Source organism: Canis lupus, chromosome 15, assembly GCF_003254725.2.
Source record: "Canis lupus dingo isolate Sandy chromosome 15, ASM325472v2, whole genome shotgun sequence".
In the NCBI taxonomy this organism is placed as follows: domain Eukaryota; kingdom Metazoa; phylum Chordata; class Mammalia; order Carnivora; family Canidae; genus Canis; species Canis lupus.
This window is the reverse complement of record NC_064257.1, coordinates 49,059,641-49,082,175: the sequence shown is the minus strand read 5'-3', so window position 1 is coordinate 49,082,175 and position 22,535 is coordinate 49,059,641. Positions and strand designations below refer to the sequence as shown.

The 22,535-nt window shown below is 40.2% G+C and overlaps 3 protein-coding genes across 12 annotated transcripts in view; 2 read left to right on the top strand and 1 right to left on the bottom strand.

Annotated features, from left to right (window-relative positions):
• Positions 1 to 3,165: 3,165 nt before the first annotated feature.
• Positions 3,166 to 3,559, top strand: LOC112654578 (60S ribosomal protein L39-like). Its single transcript, XM_025439151.3, has 2 exons — positions 3,166 to 3,310; positions 3,511 to 3,559. Exons 1-2 carry the CDS (start codon positions 3,204 to 3,206, stop codon positions 3,557 to 3,559), a joined length of 156 nt encoding a protein of 51 aa, XP_025294936.1. The 5' UTR covers positions 3,166 to 3,203.
• A 9,568-nt stretch (positions 3,560 to 13,127) lies between these two features.
• LOC118350733 (translation initiation factor IF-2-like) lies at positions 13,128 to 17,385 on the bottom strand. Its single transcript, XM_049094253.1, has 2 exons — positions 16,643 to 17,385; positions 13,128 to 16,268 (listed from the first exon to the last, which is right to left on the bottom strand). Exons 1-2 carry the CDS (start codon positions 17,383 to 17,385, stop codon positions 15,923 to 15,925), a joined length of 1,089 nt encoding a protein of 362 aa, XP_048950210.1. The 3' UTR covers positions 13,128 to 15,922.
• Positions 16,660 to 22,535, top strand: part of LRBA (LPS responsive beige-like anchor protein) — a 728,875-nt gene continuing 722,999 nt past the window's right edge. For 6 of the 10 annotated variants that reach the window (XM_025439499.3, XM_035698846.2, XM_049094194.1 and 3 more), the window contains exons 1-2: positions 16,948 to 17,063; positions 17,405 to 17,844. In XM_025439499.3, coding sequence (XP_025295284.1) covers positions 17,629 to 17,844 — 216 coding nt within the window. In that variant the 5' untranslated portion in view covers positions 16,948 to 17,063; positions 17,405 to 17,628. Of the gene's footprint in view, positions 16,917 to 16,947; positions 17,163 to 17,404; positions 17,845 to 22,535 lie in introns of those variants that run through there. The other 4 variants (XM_025439493.3, XM_025439495.3, XM_025439494.3 and 1 more) reach the window with 4 other exon arrangements.

The window sequence follows — 22,535 nt, the reverse complement described above, 5'->3', positions numbered from 1 at the left end:
TCCTTCTTCCCCGCCTATCTGTGGTATTCAGCAATTTAATTTTCTTTCTTTACTGAAAACTCTTCCTCTGTAACTCATTCTGATAATATCTGTGTATCTTCCTCTGGTCCCTTTTCCATTGATAGATAACAAAAATGGGCTCCAATCAGGATATGCCTGTCAATGGGAAACAATGATATCCTATAACAGATTCTACATTCAACTTCTTTCATTTCAACACAAATTTTTATGGTAAACATACTATATCCAAGATACCATGTGAGATGTTGTAAGAGGGGAAAGACCCCTGGAATATCCAATCTTGTAGGGGAAAGAGATTGACAAATAAAGAATTAAAACTCAAAGCAGAAAAAGATAAGTGTTGATGATAAGCAGAAGCAGCATTCTGTCAATGTAAAAGGAGGGGCAACTAAAAATGATCCTGAAGATAAGCATTATCCATATCTGGTGTGCCTGGATGGCTCAGTTGGCACAGCATGTGACTATCGATCTCAGGGTTGTGGGTTTGAGCCCCACGTTGGGTGTAGAGATTACTTAAAATCTTAAAAACAAAAACAAAAAGAATTAGAGGCACCTGGGAGACTCATTTGCTAAGTGCTCATCTCTTGGTTTTCAGCTCAGGTTGTGATCTCAGGGTCTTGAGATCAAGCCCTGCATCCAGCTCTGGCTCAGCAGAGTCTGCTAGAGATTCTCTCCCTTTCCCTTTCCCTCTGTTCCTTCCTTCCACCCCAAGCATGCATGCACTCTCTCTCTCTCTGTCTCTCTCTCTCTAAATAAGTGAAGTCTTTAAAAAATAAAAAAATATATAAAAGAATTATTAATATCTTTCCAAGTATGAGAGGATTTATGCCAATGCTCCATTGGTTAAGAAAAAACTGCGATTTTTAAAGAAAAATTGTTTTTCCTTCTGTATTATTGGTTCATTATATTGCAAATATTAAAACTTCTTTTTAAGGTGATTACTATATCTAGTGGTAATGCTTTTCTCACTTGATCCCTGAACAATCTTATTTGGGATAGGTATTATTAGCTCTGTTTTACAGATGAAAAAGGTGAGGTTCAGAAGGGTTATCTAAGAATGTAGGCAACTAGACTCAAATAGGATTAAACTCTGTTCCTCATTATTTGAAATGAATTTTTTAGGGAACTACATGCAGAATGTTAATTTAAGTATACTCTTTTTGGCTTTTACAGAGTTGAGAAGTTAAATGCCAGCACTTGAACTGAATGGACTCACATGCCTCCAGATTTAACCCAGGACATTCATTTTCTTCAATGTCAGAATGACCCAGCAATCAGTTAGGTGCTTGGGGATATAACAACTCTTTCAATCCAAGTGGATATAATTCAGTCTGTAATGTTGGTCAGAACAATGCAGCTTTCTAAAGCTGGTCTACATGGCAGACCTAAAATCATTAAAAACTGAAGTGTATTAGTAGTTGTTTGCAGTCCTCAATTCAGTTCCAGCATTAGGAAACCCAAACACTGATGTTGTTTTCTATGTTCCATTTTTTTCTAAAACTGAGGTAATCAGTCATCTTCAGGCAGTAAAACCAGTTTGATGGGTACCCTCCCTACTTCCCCATCAGAAACTGGCTTCAGACCTTAGTGCTCACTGGCTGACAGAATTGGAGCAACAGGTGCAGCAGCGAAAAAAATTTTTTTTTACAAACTCCACAGAAGAGATTTTGTAAATAGAAATGAAAGCTGTGTAAACATAGTACCTGTACTTTCTCTAGTTTCCATGACACACTAGGAATTCAGCAGAAAAAGATCACAGTAGATAACCTACAAACCACAAAACAGAGATGGCTTGGGAGGTGGGAGTGGGGTGAAGATTTTGTCTGGCTGCTGCTGCTTTTGTCCAAAAAGATCATCTAGCTAAAACTTTTGATTCAAGTGGTTAGGAACTCTGGAGAGTTTTCACTAATAAAAACGTCACCAAGATATAAGCGACAACTCCATTCACTACAAAGGAAGTCAAAATAATTCTTTATTGACAGATAAGTAAAAAGATCTGCTCAGGTTGGAAATCTGGTGCGGTTTGTGCTTTATGAGCAGTTGGGGGAGTGCTACGAGGAGAGTCTGGGATGATGGAGGTGTTGAATTAGGCAGGATGGAATTTAACACCTCTATACTTATTCCTAGATACCACATGAACTTTGCTTAGCCTTCTCTCCTTTCACTACCTACAATAAAGTGGCAGGGCACTTGGGTGGCTTCGTTGGTTGGGCATCCAACTCTTGATGTCGGCTCATGTCACAGACTCTGGGGTTGTGGAATGGAGCCCTGCCTCCGGCCTGCACTCAGCATGGATTCTGCTTGTCCCTCTCACTCTACTTTGGGATCCTCCCCTTGTCCCCCAGCTCTCGTGCATGCGCACACGTGCACGCTCTCATAAATAAATAAATAAAGTCTTTACAAAAAAGTGGCAGAGAAGTAGGCAACACTGGGAGCTGAGTATGCAGAACAGGAGTTTGTACCAGTTTATTGTGTTCAGTCCTAGATATATTTTGTTGTATTTTAACAGATTAGTACTTTTTATGTGATGTAGAAGAATTGATTCTGAGATTCTGATTCTGAGAAAAAAAAATCCATTAAATTGTTTTGCTTCATGGATTCCTAATGAATGAGCAAAGAACCACCCATAGTCCAAAGTTCCCTCTTTCGGCTTTTCTGTCCTCCGCTTTTTCTGTCCTCTGTTCTTCGTGCCACTGGCTGGGTGAGTGGTGCATTCCCCTGCATCCCTCGGAGCCCTGTCACACAAAATTGAGGAAATCATGACTTTCTGCTTACAGCCAGGGGAAAGGATGCCAAACCATAATGATCAAGAAAAATAAAGATAATGTGAAGTTTAAAGGTTAGTGCTGCAGATACTTTTATACCTTGGTCATCACAGACAAAGAGAAGACAGGAAAACTGAAGCAAATCCCTGCCCCTAGTTTTGGCAGTGAAGTAGCTGAAATGGACCTGGCACCCTGCTTTGAACTGTATTAAATTTTTAAAATTAAAAAAAAAAGAAGAGTTACCTCTTTTGGTCCAAGAAATTAATGGAATTTGTAACAGAAATTATATATATGGATATTCCAAATGCTAACCATACTAGCTGATAAACAAAATGGTAGGTAAATATTAAATTGATAAGGAAAGCTGTCTCTCCTTTTCGCCACCATCCTGGTTGTGTGTGGTTGACCGTTCTCGCCATGTCTTCTCACAAGACTTTCAGAATCAAGCAATTCCTGGCCAAGAAACAAAAGCAGAATCGTCCCATTCCCCAGTGGATTCAGATGAAAACTGGTAATAAAATCAGGTCCTTGTACCTGGGTGGCTCATTGGTTGAGCATCTGCCTTTGGCCCAGGGCATGATCCTGGAGTCCTGGGATCGAGTCCCACATCGGGCTCCCTGCATGGAGCCTGCTTCTTCCTCTGCCTGCGTCTCTGCCTCTCTCTCTGTGTGTCTCTCGTTAATAAATCAATAAAATCTAAAAAAATAAAATAAAATAAAATCAGGTACAACTCCAAGAGGAGGCACTGGAGAAGAACCAAGCTGGGTCTATGAGGAAGCATCGCACATCATGAAATAGCAAACATAATTGGCACACATATTTAAGCTGCATGGAGATCACATGCTCCTATCCTATCATATGGAAACAACCTCCCTACCTGGCCAATAGACACATCTTATCAAGGAAATTATTTTCTCTGTTACTTTGCCTCTATACCAGTAGGTTGGTTCAGTAATAAATGTGAGACCTTTCAGCTGAGCTGCTGTTGTGTTCTGATTTGTGAAGTACTGAATTCCCCCTCCTGTCAGATCTCACATAGCACTGATAGAACTTTCTGCAGTGATAGAAATGGCCCTTGACAGCCAAGTATTTAAAGTGTGGCTAGGGGACACCTGTGTGGCTCTGTCTGCTAAGCGTCTGCCTTTGGCTTAGGTCTTGACAGGGAGTCTGCATATCTCCCCCTCTCTGCCCTTCCCCCTGCTCATGTGCTCTCTCTCAAATAAGTAAAATCTTAAAAAAAAAAAAATTGATCAGGAAAGCTTTCATAATTTTTTTTCAAAAAACTTAAAAGATAGTAATTTAACAACATATGCTATAATTATTGTAATAATTTACATTTATGAAGCATTAATTTCTTTGGGGGTAACATGCTAAGTACCTGTAATCCTTAAAATAGGTACTATTAGTATAGTCACTTTATAGATGAGGAAACTGAAACTTAACTAATTCATTCAATAATTTCTCAAGAACACACAGCCAGTAAACTATGGAAATAGAATTTAAACCAGATGTATTAGATTTTATTTATCTATTCGAGAGAGAAAGAGAGAGAGAAAGCAAGAGAGAGACAGAGTGAGCAAGCGCAGGAGCAGGCGGGAGGGCAGAGGGAGAAGCAGACTGTTGGGCTGGGAGCCCTATGTGGGGTCTCATCCCAGGACCTGAGCAGAAGGCAGGCACTTAAAGGACTGAGCCACCCAGGTGCCCCTAAACCAGATGTGTTAGGTGTCAAAGTCTATACTGTTAACCAGTAGCCATTTTACCACGTTTATAATAGCAAAACAGTGGAAACAATTTGAATTTAAACAATAGGAGATTGGTTAAATTATAGTCTAGTCAATAATAACAGTTAATAAAGCAATGCTTAGGCAGCCGGGGTGGCTCAGTGGTTTAGCACCTGCCTTTAGCCCAGGGGAGACCCGGGATCGAGTCCCACGTCGGGCTCCTGCATGGAGCCTGCTTCTCCCTTTGCCTGTGTCTCTGCCTCTCTCTGTGTGTCTCTCATGAATAAATAAATAAAATCTTTAAAAAAAATACAGCAAAGCGATGCTTAAAAGACTATTTGGTGACATTAAAAATGTAAATAATATATTTCTAAGTGAAAAAAAAAGGCAGGTTACAAGCACTACGTTTAACATCAGCTCGATTTCGTAATATACATTTATTTAGTTGGAATACTTATCTACACCAAGCGTTAGAGATGATATCTCTAAGTGTTGCAATAATGGTATTTTTTTTCCATGTTTGAACTTTTCTACATTTTCCAAGCTTTCTACAATTAACACGCATTACTTTTTAAAATCTGTAAGACCCTTCAATATTATTTCACATAGAAGCCAGAAATTAGTAAGAGGATTACCATCATCAATTTTATGATAGATAACGGAAATTTTGTGGGGAAGGAAGGGTGGGGAGAGCTGCACATATTGAATGTTCCTTTGACACAAGGCATGTTCTTTCATAGGTGTAGCCACCAGTGCAGATATGTCTCATAATTTTCCATTAGCTGATATCATATTAACTGGGGTCATGAGTAAGCACAATCATATCGTAATCATTTTCCTCCTTCTTGAATTGCTTTCCTCCCTTGGCTTCAGTGACTGCTCCTATTTTCCATCTACTTTATTGGCCTTCCCCTTTTCAACCTGCTTTGCTGGTTCCTTCTCCTCTCCTCACCTCCTCTTCACCACCCATTTCGGAGGAAAAAAAAAATATCCACATTAAAATGCCTTTGGGAGGGATGCCTGGGTGGTTCAGTGGTTAAGCACCTGCCTTTGGCTCTGGTGTGATCCTGGAGTCCCGGGATCCAGTCCCATATCGGGTTCCCTGCATGGAGACTGCTTGTCTCTGCCCATGTCTCTGCCTCTCTATGTCTCACATGAATAAATGAATAAAATCTTTTATTAAAAAACATAAAATAAACTGCCTTCAGGAGCCCAGCTATTAGCAAACGAGTGAAGTAAATCCTTGACGTCACTGCTAACTCTTCCTCTAGCTCAACGCCAGTTTATTCCACTCCAGTTAATAGCATATCCGTCGATTGGTCAAGTCCAAAATCCAAATGGCATTTTTTATTGCTCCCTTCTCTTCATCTTTACCCTTCACATACAATATATCAGCAAATCCTGTTGGTTCTATTTTCAAAATATAGCTTGAGTCTTTTTCTTTCCCTTTTCAGGCTCCATTTTGCTTAGGCTATTTGTTTATCCTAAATGATCTTTTACTTTTATCTTTGCTTGCCCTCCTTCCATTCTTCACACACACCCAGTCATTCTAATCTCTGATTTTGAAATTGAAAATTCAGAAGATGTGGCTCTGGTCTTTCTTTTCTTTTTTTAACTGAAAAGTTAAGATTTACCTAGCTTGTCTGAGTTATCACCATTCAGAATTAACTTAATGGTACCAAAAAATGCATTCACTTTGGTTTCCTAGGAGTCGAATATTTGTGAACCTAAAAAAAAATATATTTGCTCATTTGTTCTGTTCACTTTGTGCATCACCACCTTGGTTAACAATTGAGGGAGAACTGAAAAAAAGGAAAATTATGTTCTATTCTTAATTCTCACCCATCTGTAAATAATAAAACAGAATGCTGAAATATGCATTGTAGTCTGGGGTGGCTTACCAAACTAGTTTATACTTAAGTTAGTCTTACCTCATTTTTCCAGGTCTTCAATTCATTGAATAGCTGCTGCGCTTTTTTTTTTTTTTTTTTTTTTTTTGCCTTCTAAGCTTCTACAGCTATGACTCATGGAACTAGATCAGCAGTGCTATGTGCTACTTTCTGTATTATATTTTTCTCAACTGGTTAAAATTGATATAAGCAAAACACGTTTTTTTCTTCTAAAGCTTAAACACAAAGCTAAACTGTCTAACAGTCTTCCATTAAGAGAAGTTGGGTTTAGCAGAAGAATAAAGATTTCTAATTATTTTTATATAACATAATTTCCTCCAGTTATTTCTTCCATAGCTGCAAATTATAGAACTTCCAGCAATCTTATTTAGATCATTTAGAAATTAGAGTACATTAGAGTACTTTTTCCTAAGTGGTAATTTTTTATTTACTAACCACATTTTGCTTTAGAAATAGACTATAGCTGGTTCAGTCAGTGGAGTATTCAACTCTTGTTATCAGGGTTGTGAGTCTGAGGCCCACATTGGTTGTAGAGATTGCTTAAAAATAACATCTTAAAAAAGAAAAAAAAACTATTTTGAAGTTGGCACTGTTTCTGTGTTGCTTTTAACATGAAATCTAGCAAATGTTACTTTCTTTACACAGAACTCTCAATTCTTCTCCCTTCTGATTTATAAGACCATTGCTTTTGAAATAGAAATAATCTAAATGAGTGATAATAAAAATCTTCATATAAGTTATTTTAAATAACATCAAACTATATATTTCATCAAAGGAGCATTATGAAGTAAAAAATAAGTTAGTTTAGTGGCTATAAACTTTGGCTTCACATGGGAATTACCTAGGAAACTGCAAAAAATGCTGATGTCTGGGTCCTAATCAAGATTCTGATTTAATTGGCCTGGGCATTGGGATTTATAAAAGGTTTGAAGTGATTCTAAAACATGGCCAAGGTTGGGGTGCCTAGGTGGCTCAGCTGGTTGAGTGTCCAACCCCTGGTTTCACTGAGGTCATGATGTCAGGGTCACGGGATCAAGCAGGTCATCTAGTGGATATTCTCTCTTTCTTCCCCTTCCACCTCTCAAATAATTTACTTTTTAAAAGATTTTATTTATTTATTTGAGAGAGAGAGTGAGCGAGAGAAAGCACATGAGCAGGGGCAGAGAGAGAGGGAGAAGCAGACTTACAGCTCCTAGAAGTCTACATATTCCCACCACGCCTTTTTAAAAAGATTTATTTATTTGTGAGAGAGACTGAGAGAGTGTGAGAGTGCCAGCACACAATGGAGGAGGGCAGGAGAGGAAGAAGCTTCAGACTCAGCACTGAGTGTGGAGCCGATGGGGGAGCTCGATCTCATGCCCTTGAGATCATGACCTGAGCTGAAACCAAGAGTCAGTCACTTAACTGACTGAGCTCTACCCAGGGAACCTCCTTCCTTTTTTTTTTTTTTTTTTTTTTTTAAGATTTTTATTATTTTTAAAGTAATTTCTATATCCAATGTGGGACTTAAACTTGTCACCCCAAGATCAAGAGTTGCATACTTTTCTGACTGAGCCAGCCAGGTGCCCTTCCACCCTCTTTTTTTAAATGTGGTTTAAAACAACACAGATTTATTATCTTACAGTTCAGGGGTCAGAAGTCCAAAATGGGTTTTACTGGGATAAAAATCAAAATATTGGCAGGGCTGCATTCTTCTGGAGACTGCAGGTGAGAATCTGTTTTCTTACCTTTTCCAGCCTCTAAAGGTTGCCTGAATTCCTTGGCCTGTGGCCCCCTTCCTCTATGTTCAAAGACGTCAGTCTAGTGGCTTCAAACCTCTCACTGACTAACCTTTGTTTCCCTCTTTAACTTACAAGGACCCCTAATTTAATCATCTGCAAAGCTCCCTCCTCCCCCTTTTAAAAAAAAAGATTTTATTTATTTATTCATGAGAGGCACAGAGAGTGAAAGGCAGAGACACAGGCAGAGGGAGAAGCAGGCTCCATGCAGGGAGCCGGATGCAGGACTCAATCCTGGTACTCCAGGACCATGCCCTGAGCTGAAGGCAGACACTTAACCACTGAGCTACCCAGGTGTCTCGATGCAAAGTCCTTTTTTTCATGTGAGGCAATACAGTTCCAGGTCCCAGGGGTTAGGATTCAGACACCATTGAGAGGATATTCGACTGCCTACCACAAGCCCCATAGTCTGTAGTGTTTTCTCCTTCCAACTTTACACACTTTGCTTGGTGATCTTTCTTATTCTAGTGAATGATGCCATATTTCTATCTACAGCTACACTTGCAAATAATCACTGGACATCTCCCCTTGATGTCCCACAGGCTTTGGAATCCATGCTGTTTTTCACCTTAAGGTCTTTGCACACTTTGCTATCTTGGTAAAAATGAAAGTGCAGATATCTCGTTGATACTCTGTTTCCATTTCCTTTGGGGATATATACCTATAAGTGGAATTGCTGTATTATATGGTTGTTCTATTTTTAATTTTTTAAGGAGCCTCCATATGGTTTTCTAAAGTGGCTGCTCTGAAAAAAAAAAAAAAAAAAAAAAAAAAAAATAAAGTGGCTGCTCTGGTTTGCATTCCCGCCAACAGGGTACAAGGGTTCCCTTTTTTCCACATCCTCACTAACACTTGTTATCTTTGGCTTCTTGAGGATAGTCATACTAATTGGTGTCAGGTGGTTTTGATTTGCATTTCTTTGATGATTAGTGATATTGAGCATATTTTAATGTACTTATTGGCTTTAAAAAAAAAGAGTTTAAGTAATGTCTACACCTAATGTGGGGCTTGACTCACAACCCTGAGATTAAGAGTCACAAGCTTTATTGACTGAACCAGCCAGCCCCCGCCCCCCTGCCCCCCACCTTTTGGCCATTTTGATGTCTTCTTTGGGAAAATGTCTGTTTAGTTTTCTCATTTTTATTTATTTTTTTTAAGGTTTTTTTTTTTAAATTTTATTTATTTATTCATGAGAGACAGAGGGGGGTGGGGCAGAGACACAGGCAGGGGGAGAAGTAGGCTCCATGCAGGGATCCCGATGTGGAACTCGATCTCAGGTCTCCAGGATCAGGCCCTGGGCTGAAGAGGGCGCTAAACCGCGGAATCACCCGGGCTGCCCAGTTTGCTCATTTTTAAATCAGATTTTTGTTGTTGTTGTTTTTGAGCTATATGAGTTCTTTATATATTTTGGATATTAACTTCTTATCTAATATATGGTTTACAAATATTTTCTCCCATTCTTCAGCTTTGCTTATTCGTTTTATTTGATTTTGTGTGCGTGTATAAGGAAGATTTTAGTTTGATGTTGTCCCACATGTTGATTTTTACTTTTGCTGCTTGTGCTTTTGGTGTCGTATGCAAAAAAACATCACCAAGATCAATGTGAAGGAGCTTCCTCTATGCTTTCTTCTAGGCATTTTATAGTATCAGGTCTGATGTTTATGTCTAATCGGTTTTAATTTTTGTGAGTGCTGTAAGGGGTCCAATTTAATTTTTTGTGTAGTTACTGGTAGCAACGTATTTTCCTAGAAGTGTGTGCCACACTCAGGAACATCAACCTTCCAAATATATTTCAAGTATTTGCTTAATGGCTAAATAGTATTTATAAGCTTCCATCAGACAGTATGATATCTATGGAGAGATAATCTTAGACATCTTTAGTTTCTCAATATTTTGAGGAAAATGCCTAAAATGATGTACACTCCTTCAATGAATGTATTAATCATCTTGTTATTTCATACAATGTTGCGCCTTTATAAATGCAAATTATTTAAAGTAATATAAAAACTGCATTCCACCAATGCTGACAATGGATGATTCCACCCTAGCAAATATGAAATCAGTTGGGTAGCTAGCTGCTAGTGATTTTCTTAAGAGGCTAGTGAAATCCTATTACTTTATCATTTGAAATCTTCTGAAGGCAATAAGTTCCCTTCATGGCAAAGCCCAGTCCTTAGCCTGGTTTACTTTGGTCCACTCCACCTCTCTAGTTCAACTTCTTATTAGCAATCTACTTGCTTTTCCTAGACTTAACCATTTTCCTATAACAATTACAATTTAGGCATGGGAGTCTTGGTTATGCTATCCTATTTTCATTCAAAGTAAAGCCAAGAACGGATCATAGTCTATTCACTTGCCCTTCTGCTGACTATCTTGTAAGCACAGAGCCAATTCCATTTCTCCCTTTGTGCAGGGACAATAAACACTATAATGACATTTCAGACAATCATAATACCATCTAACGTCATGGGACATGATTTACCCACATTTGGATTCCTCATACATAAAGAGTACATATAAAGAGATGTAATCAAAGTGTGGGTGGTAGGATGAGTTTTTCGATATTTATTTACAGAGCAACCTTATTACTGCTCTATAGCTCTATTTTGAAGAAAAATCTAATGATTTAAGAGTCACAGTTGGAGTCAGTTGTTTTCTCAGTCCAAAATGTCCAACTATTCTGGAGACTTTCCATATTGTGGAATAACCTTCTCTGACTTTTTCATCTGGCTTATTCCTATTTATTCTTTAATATTCAGCTCTGATATCACCTTTTCCTTGCTTTCATAGGTTTAACATACTGCATTGTAATGTCTGTCCCAATGACTAGACTGTGAGTTCCCAAGACAGGGACTAGATTTTTCTTTTACCTAAACATCTAATGTGGTGCTTAATATGTAGGATCATTACATACATGTTTTTTTTTTTTTTGAATGATCTTAATTTCTGTGAGTGAATTTCTTCTTGCCTTTAATATCTTTTGGTCCTAATCAGTACCACATTATCAGTGGTATATGACTCAAAAAAGGTAGAGTCCCTTGACTTAATGTATCATTAAAATATTCTGTATATTAACTATTTCCAATGCCATTTTTATAAATTTATTTTTATTTTTTATTTATTTATTTATGATAGTCACACAGAGAGAGAGAGAGGCAGAGACATAGGCAGAGACATAGGCAGAGGGAGAAGCAGGCTCCATGCACTGGGAGCCCGACGTGGGATTCGATCCTGGGTCTCCCGGAGCCCAACGTGGGATTCGATCCTGGGTCTCCAAGATTGCGCCCTGGGCCAAAGGCTAAACCGCTGCGCCACCCAGGGATCCCTCCAATGCCATTTTTAATGGCTGCAAAGAATTCCATTGCATGGAAGAACCAGAATTATCTAACCAACTGTTCTTTTTGTATTAGATACATTTCTAAGTTGTTATACATGTGCAGTAAATGATGGTACACATTTCCCCTTTGCCAACACTGGGTACTATAAATATTTGCAATGAGAGAGGTAAAAAATATTCTCTTGATATTAATTTACATTTTCTTTGGTTATTAGTGGACTTGAAACTTTTCCCCCCTGTATTTTATTTAATTTTAAAAAAATATTTTAAATTTTTATTTAATTTTAAAAAATATTTTATTTATTCATTGCGGAGAGAGAGAGCGCACTTGAGGGAGCATGAGCAGGGGGAGGGGCAGTTGGAGAAGGAGAAGCATACTCCGCATTGAGCAGGGATCCCCCATTGAGCAGGGAGCCCGATGCAAGGTTCCATCTCAGGCCCCTGGGATCATGACCTGCATAGAAGGCAGATGCTTGGGCAGCCTGGGTGGCTCAGTTGTTTAGTGCCACCTTTGCCCCAGGGTGAGATCCTAGAGCCCTGGATCGAGTCCTATGTCTGGCTTCCTGCATGGAGCTTGCTTCTCCCTCTGCTTGTGTCTCTGCCTCTTTCTCTCTCTCTCTCTTTGTGTGTGTCTCTCATGAATAAATAAATAAAATCTAAAAAAAAAAATTAAAAAGGAAGGCAGATGCTTAACGCACTGAGCCACCAGGCACCCCTCCTCTGTATTTTTAATAGATATTTGCTTACTCATGAGGTGGCACATTTCTCAACAAAGAAAATAATTTGGAGTATCTGTAAGGAAATGGATGCTTTCTTTAATAAAATTAAATCTAGCTCTTCTCAGCAAAAAAAAGAAAACTTTCCCGGAAAATTTCCCGAGGACCTTATAACTCCAAATGTGATACCACACAATTCCCCTCTCCCTTGAGGATCTTTGGCTAAATACAGTGCTACTATCCTCTTTAAGATATGGAACTCTAAATGACAATATAGATGTGACCAGGTTGGAATATTTTTAAAAGTTTATACTCCGGACAGAAAAAAGTAATATGGTCAGGAGAGTAACCCAAAACTACAGAATGTTTTTAATTGATGTTTTTGTTCTATCTATTGCTATGTAACAAACACTCCCAAAACTCAGTGTCTTAAATTGACAAGTACTTATTATTTTTAATAATTTCTGTGTGGGTTAACTGGATCCAGCTGTGCTGTTTTATACCATGTGCTGTTGGCAGTGCTGCAGTCATCTGAGGATTCAACCTGGCTGGAATATCCAAGATGGCTCACTCTCATGACATAAAAGTAGATCTTGGTTAGCACACTTGCTGAAAGTAGAGTTGCCCTTTACAAAGCCTCTACCTCTTGTGTGACATACACAAGGGAAAAAATAATTTAAAAATTCTCTAAATGTAATAAGTTGATGTGGGTCATTTTGAATTTCTAGATATTAAACATATAAACTTTTAAACTTTTGAGTTTCTATTAGAGTGGGTGACACATTTTAAAGGAAAATGTATTTTCCTTTTAAATTTTAATTGTTCCCAGAGCCCAATGCCCAGTAAATATATTGTTAATAAAGACTACTGACATAAAAGTTTTACCTAACATTAGTAAGATTTAATGAATGTATCATTGTCTCACAAGAAGGGTGCTGCAAGCCAGGACCATCTATTTCCAGCCCATACTACCATAAGCTATAAGGAGCAACAATTTGAAGAAAACTCCAAATCCAGAAATACACATCCAGGCTCATAGCAAATCATGTGGGTGGTACCTTTCCCCTAAATTATCTCATGTATACTCAAGCAAAATGCCAATAAGTTACAATTGGGTAGGTTGGGTGTTTTTTTCTGGTAGAAAGAAAATTTTCTTTGTATATAGGTAAGGGTTTATAGATCAATAATCTTCTTGATTTCACTATGAAATTACATTCTCTTTGCTTGGGTTCCTCTGAGTTATGCACAGGCTTCCTGCTCTGCATGTACTGTTTTTTTTTCTCCCTTCTTCTTTCCCCTGCTATGGTTTTTTATTTTTACATATGCTGAAGGCAAGTAAAATTATGAAAAATTTTACTCCTTAATTCTGTCAAGATGGTAATGTCTGAGAAATACAAACTAGGATAGTGATTAAAAAAACTTGAGCCTGGCTTTATAGGAGGTAATCGTTTCCCCCCTTTCTTCCTTTTTGTGTAGCATTTGAGCATGTAATATAGGGTTACGAGTAATGCAATACTGTAAACTCACCTGCTGATAGTTTCTATGAAAGCTTTTGACTAGAAAACATCCATGATAGTACCAAAAATATAAACAAATTTTAACAAATGGTAAAACTGCTTTCCATATTAAGATAGCCATTGATGCCAAGATCCTGCCCCCTCTAACTGGTAGTAGTTGTATAGATTCAAGCAAGAGCTTCCAAGTCAGAAAAATTAAAGCAAGTATCTTAAGAGTTTTAACTCAATCCAAATGATATATACTGAGTACCTACAATGTTCAAGATTGTGCCACGAAGGAGCTTAATAGCTGATGGATAGTTCACCCTGAAGCACTGATTCTATTCTTTAGACCTAAACAATAATCCACAGCTATTGTATTCTGTGGCTAGAAATGAAGTTCCCTCTTCTACCTTCCATGTGCTTTCTTTTGAATCCCCAATTTTTGCCACGTATTTTACTGTAACCAGGGCAAAGTAAAGCAAGAGGTTGTATAAATCTGAAAAACTGTAAAAAGTAGTTGACAATTTTTTTTGGGAATATTCGGGTAATTGTCTTATGTCCTCTTTTGTTTCACCAGTAGTGTTAACAGAGAGCTGGCAAATCCATGACAGATACAAAACTTAGCCCTAGTCATTTACTTATTTATCTAAATTTATTTTTTAAGCTTTTATTTATTTGACAGAGAGTGAGCAAGCATTAAGCAGGGAGGATGGGAGAGGGAGAAACAGACTCCCTGCTGAGCAGGGAGCCCAATGTGGGGCTCAATCCCAGGACCCTGGGAACATGACTTGAGTCGAAGGCAGATGCTTAACCAACTGAGCCACTCAGATGCCCCAGCCCATCATTTATATTGAATAATTGTGACAACACTGTGTTTAGGACATGCTCATTGTCATCTGCTCCTTCTCAATGGCAGACATTTATTTAGCAAATACTTTACTAGCAATTATACAAGATATATTAACATACTCAAGGTAAGACTATCTGCACAAATCTGGGGAGGCAAAAATGCTATTATTAGCCTTTTATTAATGCCTCTCTACCTCAAAAGAGCCTCCCTGTCTCCTTCCCTACAGATGTGTTAAAGGTCTATTGAAAGTTGTCCCTCTACGTCAGGCACACCCTACTCCCTCTTATTCCAGACTTATTCATTTAACAATCTGAAATATAGGGGCACCTGGGTGGCTCAGTAGGTTAAGCACCTGCCTTGGGCTCAGGTCATGATCCTGGGGTCCTGGGATCAAGCCTGGTACTCCTTGCTCAGTGGGGAGCCTGCTTCTTCCTCCCCCTCTGCCTGCCACTCCCCCTGCTTGTGCCTCTCTGTCAAATAAATAAAATCTTAAAAGAGAATCTGAAATATAAATCTGAGGTGTTTAGTTTTTCAGGGACTTAAAGAAAGCCAAGCCATTGATGTGGCTTGCCTCTTACCCCGGTAATACATGAATCACCAATTCGGATGAGAAAAATGTCTGCTTCATCTTTGGAGTATTTAAATCTACTTGCGCAAAACAGGTATTTAACAAACATTTGCAATGATATGCGATTTGGTGCAGGTGAATTCATCTTAGTGTTTCTAATAGGTGAAGCGCTTTTCTGAAGAAGATACCCCAATGCTCCGTGTCTTTTCTCGTTTACCTCCCCCCCTCCAAATTCCCATGAGATCTCAGCTGAAATTCAGTTTCCTTTTCAAGCCCATCTCAAACAACCCTTTCTCTAGGCAATTATTTCGCCACTCAAACCAACATATATATATATATATTTTTCTGGCTCCTCCATGGTACGTCCTAACTTAATTTGACCTCAGTTTTTTGCCTCACTTTCATTTTAGGCAACGGCAAGTATATTAGACATTATTATTTTTTAAGGCCTTACGACTTCAAAGAGTACCTAAGGGTGAAAAACCACGTTCCTTAACGGTATTTGTTTTTCACTAAGGCATCAGGGAGACACTACCGTTGATAGTGGCGGTGGAGGGGAGGCCGCACCACGATGGCCTGCGCTGGTTTCACTCCTAATGTAACTTATCTCTTAAACTAATCTGAGAATGAGGCGAACCTAACTTTCACATTGGAAAATTACGAGAGGAAAAAAACCCCTGAGAGCTACAGGCAAGATGAGCCCCGCCTCCACGCGGCTCGGAGCAGCTGCCTCAGGAATCCTCCCTCCCTCAGAACCTCAGAACGTGGGGGAGGTCTGGCGGGGCGGCAGCTGCGAAGCAAGGAACCGGCCCCATTCCTCGTGGACACGTTCCCGCTCCCGTCCTCCGCCAAGCGGCGGCAGCTGCCGGGGCATCCCGGTGGAGAGGTCGCTCCAAGTCTTCGCGGCGCGCGGCGCGGGCAGCAGCTGACAGCAGTCGGGGGTGGGGACCCTGCTCCCTCCGGACGGGCGCAGCAGCCTCGGTGGCTCCCGCGCTGCCGCTCCGGGCTCGTAGCGGTCCCTCAGGTGTCCTCGTCCGAGTCCCCGAAGACACCCTGGCAACGTGGGGGCGGGTCCTCTCGGCGCTGGGAGACCCCGTGGTAACCTGACAACAGAAGCAGCTGCAGAATCACCTCAGCAACTTGTCAGAACACCTCCCCAGGTCGGGGGTGGGAGGCGTGTGGGGGCGGGGGGAGCCGGGACTCCTGGAAGGAGAGGTCTCTTCCCGCCGCTCGGGGACGCACAGCACCTCCGCCCCCCGCGGCCCCGCGGCCCCCTCGGCCGCCCGCGCTCCCCCGCCGCGCCGCGCGGCTGCCTCCGCCTCCGCGCCCGCCCGCCCCACCGTCCCGCGCGCTCGCGCACGCGCACGCCGCGCCCGGCGGCCCTCGGCGCTGTCATGGCGGCGGGGAGTAGCCTCAGTGGGCGCAGGGACGTCGGCGCGAGCCGTGGCGGGGCGAGCTGTCGCAGGAGCCACCTCACCGCCGCCCGCAGCCTCCGTCGCGGTGTCCACGGCGCCAGCACGGGCTGTTTTTGCAAAGGCTGAGCGCAGGGGTCGGGCGGGCCAGGAAGCCATGGAGTTCTGTGCAGCCGCGGACTCCCGGGGAGCGGACTAGGGAAACTTGGAGGCTGCGACCAGGTGCACTGACCTCTCTCCCTCCCTCCTCCCCGCGCCGCCGCCGCCGCCGCCGCCGCCGCCCTCCCCTTCCCTCTCGCCACAGCACACAGCTCCCCGCCTCCCGCCGTCGAGCCTCAGGTGCCCGAGTGCTCCACTCCTCCCCCTGGGCCGAGCGAGGAGAGCGCTCCCCGCCCCTTTCCCCCGCCTTTTCCTGCCCTGGATCTCCGCCGCCACCTCGGTCTCGCGGCTCCCTGGCGGGGGTGAGGACGAGTCCCGAGGGTCTGGGTGAGGAGGAACTTTCTACTGCTGTGGTAGCTCGCCCCTCCCCCCCGGACCCTTCATTTCCCCGCGACAGTCTCCCTCCCTGTGCACCTGTGAGGAGAGGTAGCCCCGCGCCGGGAACCTGCGGGCGTGTGGGGGAGGAGTGAACCTGTGCGGGGGCCTCCGGAACCCGCCTTCGCTTCGAACCTGCCTTCGAGCCCGAAGGGGTAGCGGGTGGCTGGTCGAGAGGTCGCTGTAGTAACTTGTTTGACGGACAGTAACGATTCCCCTCCACCCCCTCCCCCCAAAAAAGAACCCCCGAAACAAAACCTAGCGTATTTAACATTTATTTAATCTTCCAATAGGGTTTGGCGTTGTTGTCAGCCTCGGGGAGAGAGATTGGACAAATATTCTCCAAGAGGACGAGGGCGACGCCAAGGACTTTCCCCGTCAACTGCTTCTGGGGTTTCTCCACAACTTGGAAGAGTGACCCTTTTCGTGTCGTGTTGCGTGTGTGCGCTCGCTCCGAGTGCAGCAGTTGCTGTCCCGTAGTGACTCCTAGTTGCCCTTCCTCGTGAACCAGCTAGCAATGGCTAGTGAAGACAATAATGTCCCTTCCCCGCCACCAACAGGTGATGACGGGGGAGGTGGAGGGAAAGAAGAAACCGCTGCTGAGGAGAGCGCATTGTCCCTGAAACCAGGGCTCCCCATCAGGGGCATCAGAATGAAATTCGCCGTGTTGACGGGGTTGGTTGAAGTTGGAGAAGTATCCAATAGGGATATTGTAGAAACTGTCTTTAACCTGGTAAGTACATACCTATTTTATAAGCATGTATTCTCAGGGGGCTGGGGAACGAGACGTTAAAGCTGGAGCCATGTGCTTGATTCGAATTGCTGATGGCTTTTTCCATGGATAAAAGAACAAAATTATACTGGCCTAAATGAAAGAAGGTCTTGTATTTTTCAGTTTAAGGGGAATTACGTAAATTTAAGTGCTCCAGGTTTCCTGCAAGTGAACTTTCGGGCTAAGGAAGTAGTTGTTGCTTGGAAGTATTTTTGTGTGAGTTCAGTGGAGGAGTTTTATTATATAAACATTTTTTTTTTTCTTGGGATGTGTAGCTAAGTCTGCGTTTCTTTTTAACATTTTAAAGATATTTTTTGTGACTTTTTTGGAGTTGAGAAACAAATGCCCTACATACTTCTTACTCTTGAGTCTGCCTAGGTTACATTTTGCTGTATGTTTCGAACTCAAAAGTTTTGTTCACAGGGCTGATGAAAGGTCAGTTTGCCACAAAGTTAGTATTTATATTTTGATCAGTTTTATTTTTAGACGTAACTAAAAAAAATTAAATTTTGGAATTAATTTAGGGTTTCATCTTGTGGAAAATTGAATGGCAGTTTGAGAAGGATTGTGGCAGATGCAGTGTAATCAAACCTATTTCTTTGGTGAATGCGTGTCCAGCAGTAAAACATCTTTGGTCATTGGAAGTTGCTGGTTATATACTGTGAACTACGAATGTTATTTTTGAGAGGTGGGCATGCAGTACTTTCATTTTTCTCTACTCCAGCCTTAGAAATGGTTATTTCTAAGGGGCCTTTTTTAGATTTCATTACTGCAACTTCTGTTGCTCATCTACTTAAAGATGAGAAGTAAATTATTCCACCTCTTCTGCCTACTTACCTGTGTTTGAAGATAACCGATGGGAACAAATATGAATATGTAATAGCTCTAATAACTGTCTAGCACCCTTCCCTTTTGCCTCTGTATTTTCAAGGTTAGGCTTGTTTTATTCCAGGGCAGTTAATTATTTCCTTCACTAGACCTTTACCAATAGTCTGGTCACCTGCAGTATGACTTCTAGAATGAGAAAGAAGCTAAGTGAAATTCGCTTACTTTTAGAATATAAAAACTTTGAACAATAGGGTATTTCTCTAACATTTGTTTGCTTATATATAAAAAGAGACACACGGGTACACATTTTTTAAAAACTATAATGGAAATGTTCAAATATACATAAATACAGGATAGTACTCTGGTATCCATTATTTCAACAATTACTAAAACTTTGGGGATCTAGTGTGTTTTGTGATCTTTAAAAGTTTGTAAATCTCAAAAAGATACCTGGTAAATGGATTCATTCCTTCAAAATAGACTTGAAAAATTTTTAAAAGATTTTTCTTTTTCTAAACCTCATGTACCTTGACAAACAAATTTGTGGTACTGATACAGCCCATAATTAGTTGTTTGTGTGTGAAATACAACATTACTCTGGCAGAAGGAGGATTCGAACTCCTTTGTTCGTTAGAATGCCTCCTATGAAGGTAGATGACCGAACACGAGTCACCTGCATTCTATTAAGGGAAATCCAAATTCTGTAGTAATGGTTTGCTTATATACTGCTTAGATTTGTAGGCCTGGTAGGGATATAAGATTATCGGTTACATCCTGCACAGCTACCTGTTTTCATAGTAATAGGTGTCCAGTAAAAAGGAGAGGGAAAATCTGTTCAGTTATACCTCTTTACTGTCATTCTCTGCTCAAGCAGAGCACGGGATTAGATTAGTTCCTCCCTTAAAATACTTCTCATGTTCTTTCATGGATATGTAGGGTCTTGGCTGGTCTTTAGAAAATCTTGAGAACTGAAATTTTGGGAATTTGATAAGCCAGTCCATCTCAACATTTTTAGTACTACATCACCTAAATATTTCCTGATAGTTATTAGCTTTGATCTTAATTCTGCTCAAAGAAGGAAATGACATTAATAATCATGATTTTATAGAGGTTGTGACTTGTATTTACTATGTGCCAGGCAATGGGCCAAATGCTTTACATGTTTTTAAATTCCCCTTTCAACAACTGTTTAATATATATCTCATTTTATAGATGAGGAGACTGAGACACTGAAAGGTTGAATAGATTGCCTGTAATTTGGTGATTCTTAGAATGGCAACCTTTCCAGGGGTACATCTTTCTCTTGAGTTGATATAGAATTGTTTGCTTCTCTCAGCAGGTATTTATAGCTCAGGCGTAACTTTCCTCAATATGAGGATACAAAAAACACTGGTCCTACTAAATATTAATGATGAAATAAATCTCCATCAGAAGAATTCTTTTTCTTTTCTTTTTTTTTCTTTAAGAGAGAGCGTGAGTTGGGGGGATTGGGAGGGGCAGAGTCAGAGGGAGAGGGAGAGAATCTTAAGCAGACTTCACCCTGAGCCCAGAGTCAGATGTGGAGATGGATCTCATGACCCTGAGGTCATGACCTGACCTGAATCAAGAGTTAGAGGCTTAACTGACTCTACCACCCTCATTTCTTCCTCTAACATTCAAATAGCTTTCACAAAACTGCTTTAAAAAGTAAAAAACTGCTTAAAAGCAAAAACGTTTTTCTGGTCATTCAGTTGTTTTTTTTTTTTACTTGGCATTTGGATGTAGAAAGCTTATCATTAACATTTTTTATATTGTGTTAAAATTTATAAAATTGTGAAAAATAGAATACAGACAGAATATGTCATATGTGTAAGTAATAAGCTCTGTAAATCTTCCATCTAACTTAATCAGTATATTACCAATTTCACTGAATCTTTGTGTGTTCCTCCTTTATCCTATCTTCACTGGAGTTTTCATTAGTAAGTTTAACATTTATAGCTATCATAACTTTTTCTGGCATTTTGTTAAATGCCAGATTATGTCCTACTGTTGCTTTTTTACTGATTACATATTAGCTACTTTAATAATATTTGTGCTGTTAAAATTAAACAACTTCCCTTCCCTTGGAGTTGTCCAAATTAGTAATAGAGCCATACATTCAGAGATCTTTACAAAGTACTGTGTCCTAACTTTGCTAATGTAGCTTGGCCTTATTGTAACTTGATCAAAATGCCTTTGAAATTTACCACTGTTTTTATAATTTCTTTTGCAAATCTGTTTTATGGGTAAGTTTTGATTAATAGTACAAGTGAATTCAAGTGTTTCAAACTTTTAGTCAACTTTTACATTTTTCTTGTTGCAACTTAAAACCATTTCATTTTGTTTTTATCTGTATGCTAAAATAATTTGTCAAGACGTTTGGACCCAGAGTAATTAATAATGTATTGGCATGTTTTCAGGAACTTGCTGAGTTTAAGGTTTCTATCAGGTCTTTAAAAGTATTCAGTTCAAGGATATTGTTTCCCATGGGCTAGTGACAAATACATGTTTTAATGAAATTTGTTTAAAAAGTATATGATTTTCATTAAAATGTTAAAGCTTAGAAGATAGAATGTAACTTTTCATGACTCATTATATGTCATTTGGTATAGGTCTTGCTAAAGATATTAATGGTACAAACTTTTAATACCTCCAGGAGCTGAGAATGTCACATAGAGGCTCTGTTAGTATTGACTGTGTGCAGAGGGGTATACTTGTAGACTTAAAGGGGCAGCTTCTATTCCATTCTGGTTGGTTGTTGGACTGTGGTAATAGGGGCCCAATAGTCTCTCATACCTTTTGATTTTTCAGGAAGAATTGGAAATTTAGATTTTAAATAACATTTTAAAATGTCCAATTAAATATTATAGAAACCTATAAAATTTGAGGGAGTTATTTTTCAAGCCTTTATATGAACGTTTATTAGATAATGACACAAGATGCTTGTTAATGTGTTCCCCCAACCCCCATGAATTTGTACATCATGTTATAGGTAATAGAAAACTTGAGCTGGTTTTAAACACAATAAAAAGGATTTATAGTCTCCAAGTCCAAAGGTAGGACAAGACTGACAGTTACACAGTAATGTTAAAGATCAGTTTCTTTCTGTTTCTGTTCTGCTTTCTTCAGTCTGTTGCTGTTCTTCTCACGATTGTAGGATGGCTGCCAGTGATGGTTGGGGCCATATATATTTTTGTTCACATCTCTTGGGAGACAGAGCCTCACTGTCCTAACATTCCAGATAAGAGTCCTGACTGGATTACTGAACTAGTGACTGTGGCTATTGAAATGGTTGATTGGCTTAAGCAAACCTAGGCCAGGATAGGGTTAATTTTCTTTGAAGTGTATGGCCTCTCTGGGGAGAGGTGGATACACAAATGAAAATTTGGAAGAATTTCAAATAAGAAATGGAAGGGTAGGGGTGCCTGGGTGGCTCAGTTGGTTAGGTGTCTGATTTTGGCTCAGGTTCTGGATCTTGGGATCCTGGGCTCCAATCATGTGTTGGGCTCCATGCTGGATGTAGAGCCTGCTTGGGATTCTCTCTCTCTCTCTCCTGCCTCTTTCCTGCTTGTATGCACACGTTCTTTCTCTCTCAAAATCTTAAAAAAAAAAAAAAAATGAAAGGATAAATGGATAGTTGGATAAACAAGCAACGATGTCCACTATTCTTTCCAAATGCATGATAATATAATAGTAATATGTTTGTTTATTTATTTATTTATTTATTTTTTTTAATATGTTTGTTTAAAGAGAAAAAATTCATTCATTAACTCAATATCCTATTGTGATTTTGAGCAAGTTTTTAA

Bases quoted from the DNA above. Each gene is read 5' to 3' on its own strand.
- LOC118350733 (XM_049094253.1), bottom strand. From the start codon at position 17,385: ATGTTAAATACGCTAGGTTTTGTTTCGGGGGTTCTTTTTTGGGGGGAG. The intron at 16,269-16,642 runs GTGAGGTGGCTC...TTCTGTTGTCAG, and splicing joins GACGGAGGCTGCGGGCGGCG to GTTACCACGGGGTCTCCCAG.
- LOC112654578 (XM_025439151.3), top strand. From the start codon at position 3,204: ATGTCTTCTCACAAGACTTTCAGAATCAAGCAATTCCTGGCCAAGAAA. The intron at 3,311-3,510 runs GTCCTTGTACCT...AAATAAAATCAG, and splicing joins AAAACTGGTAATAAAATCAG to GTACAACTCCAAGAGGAGGC.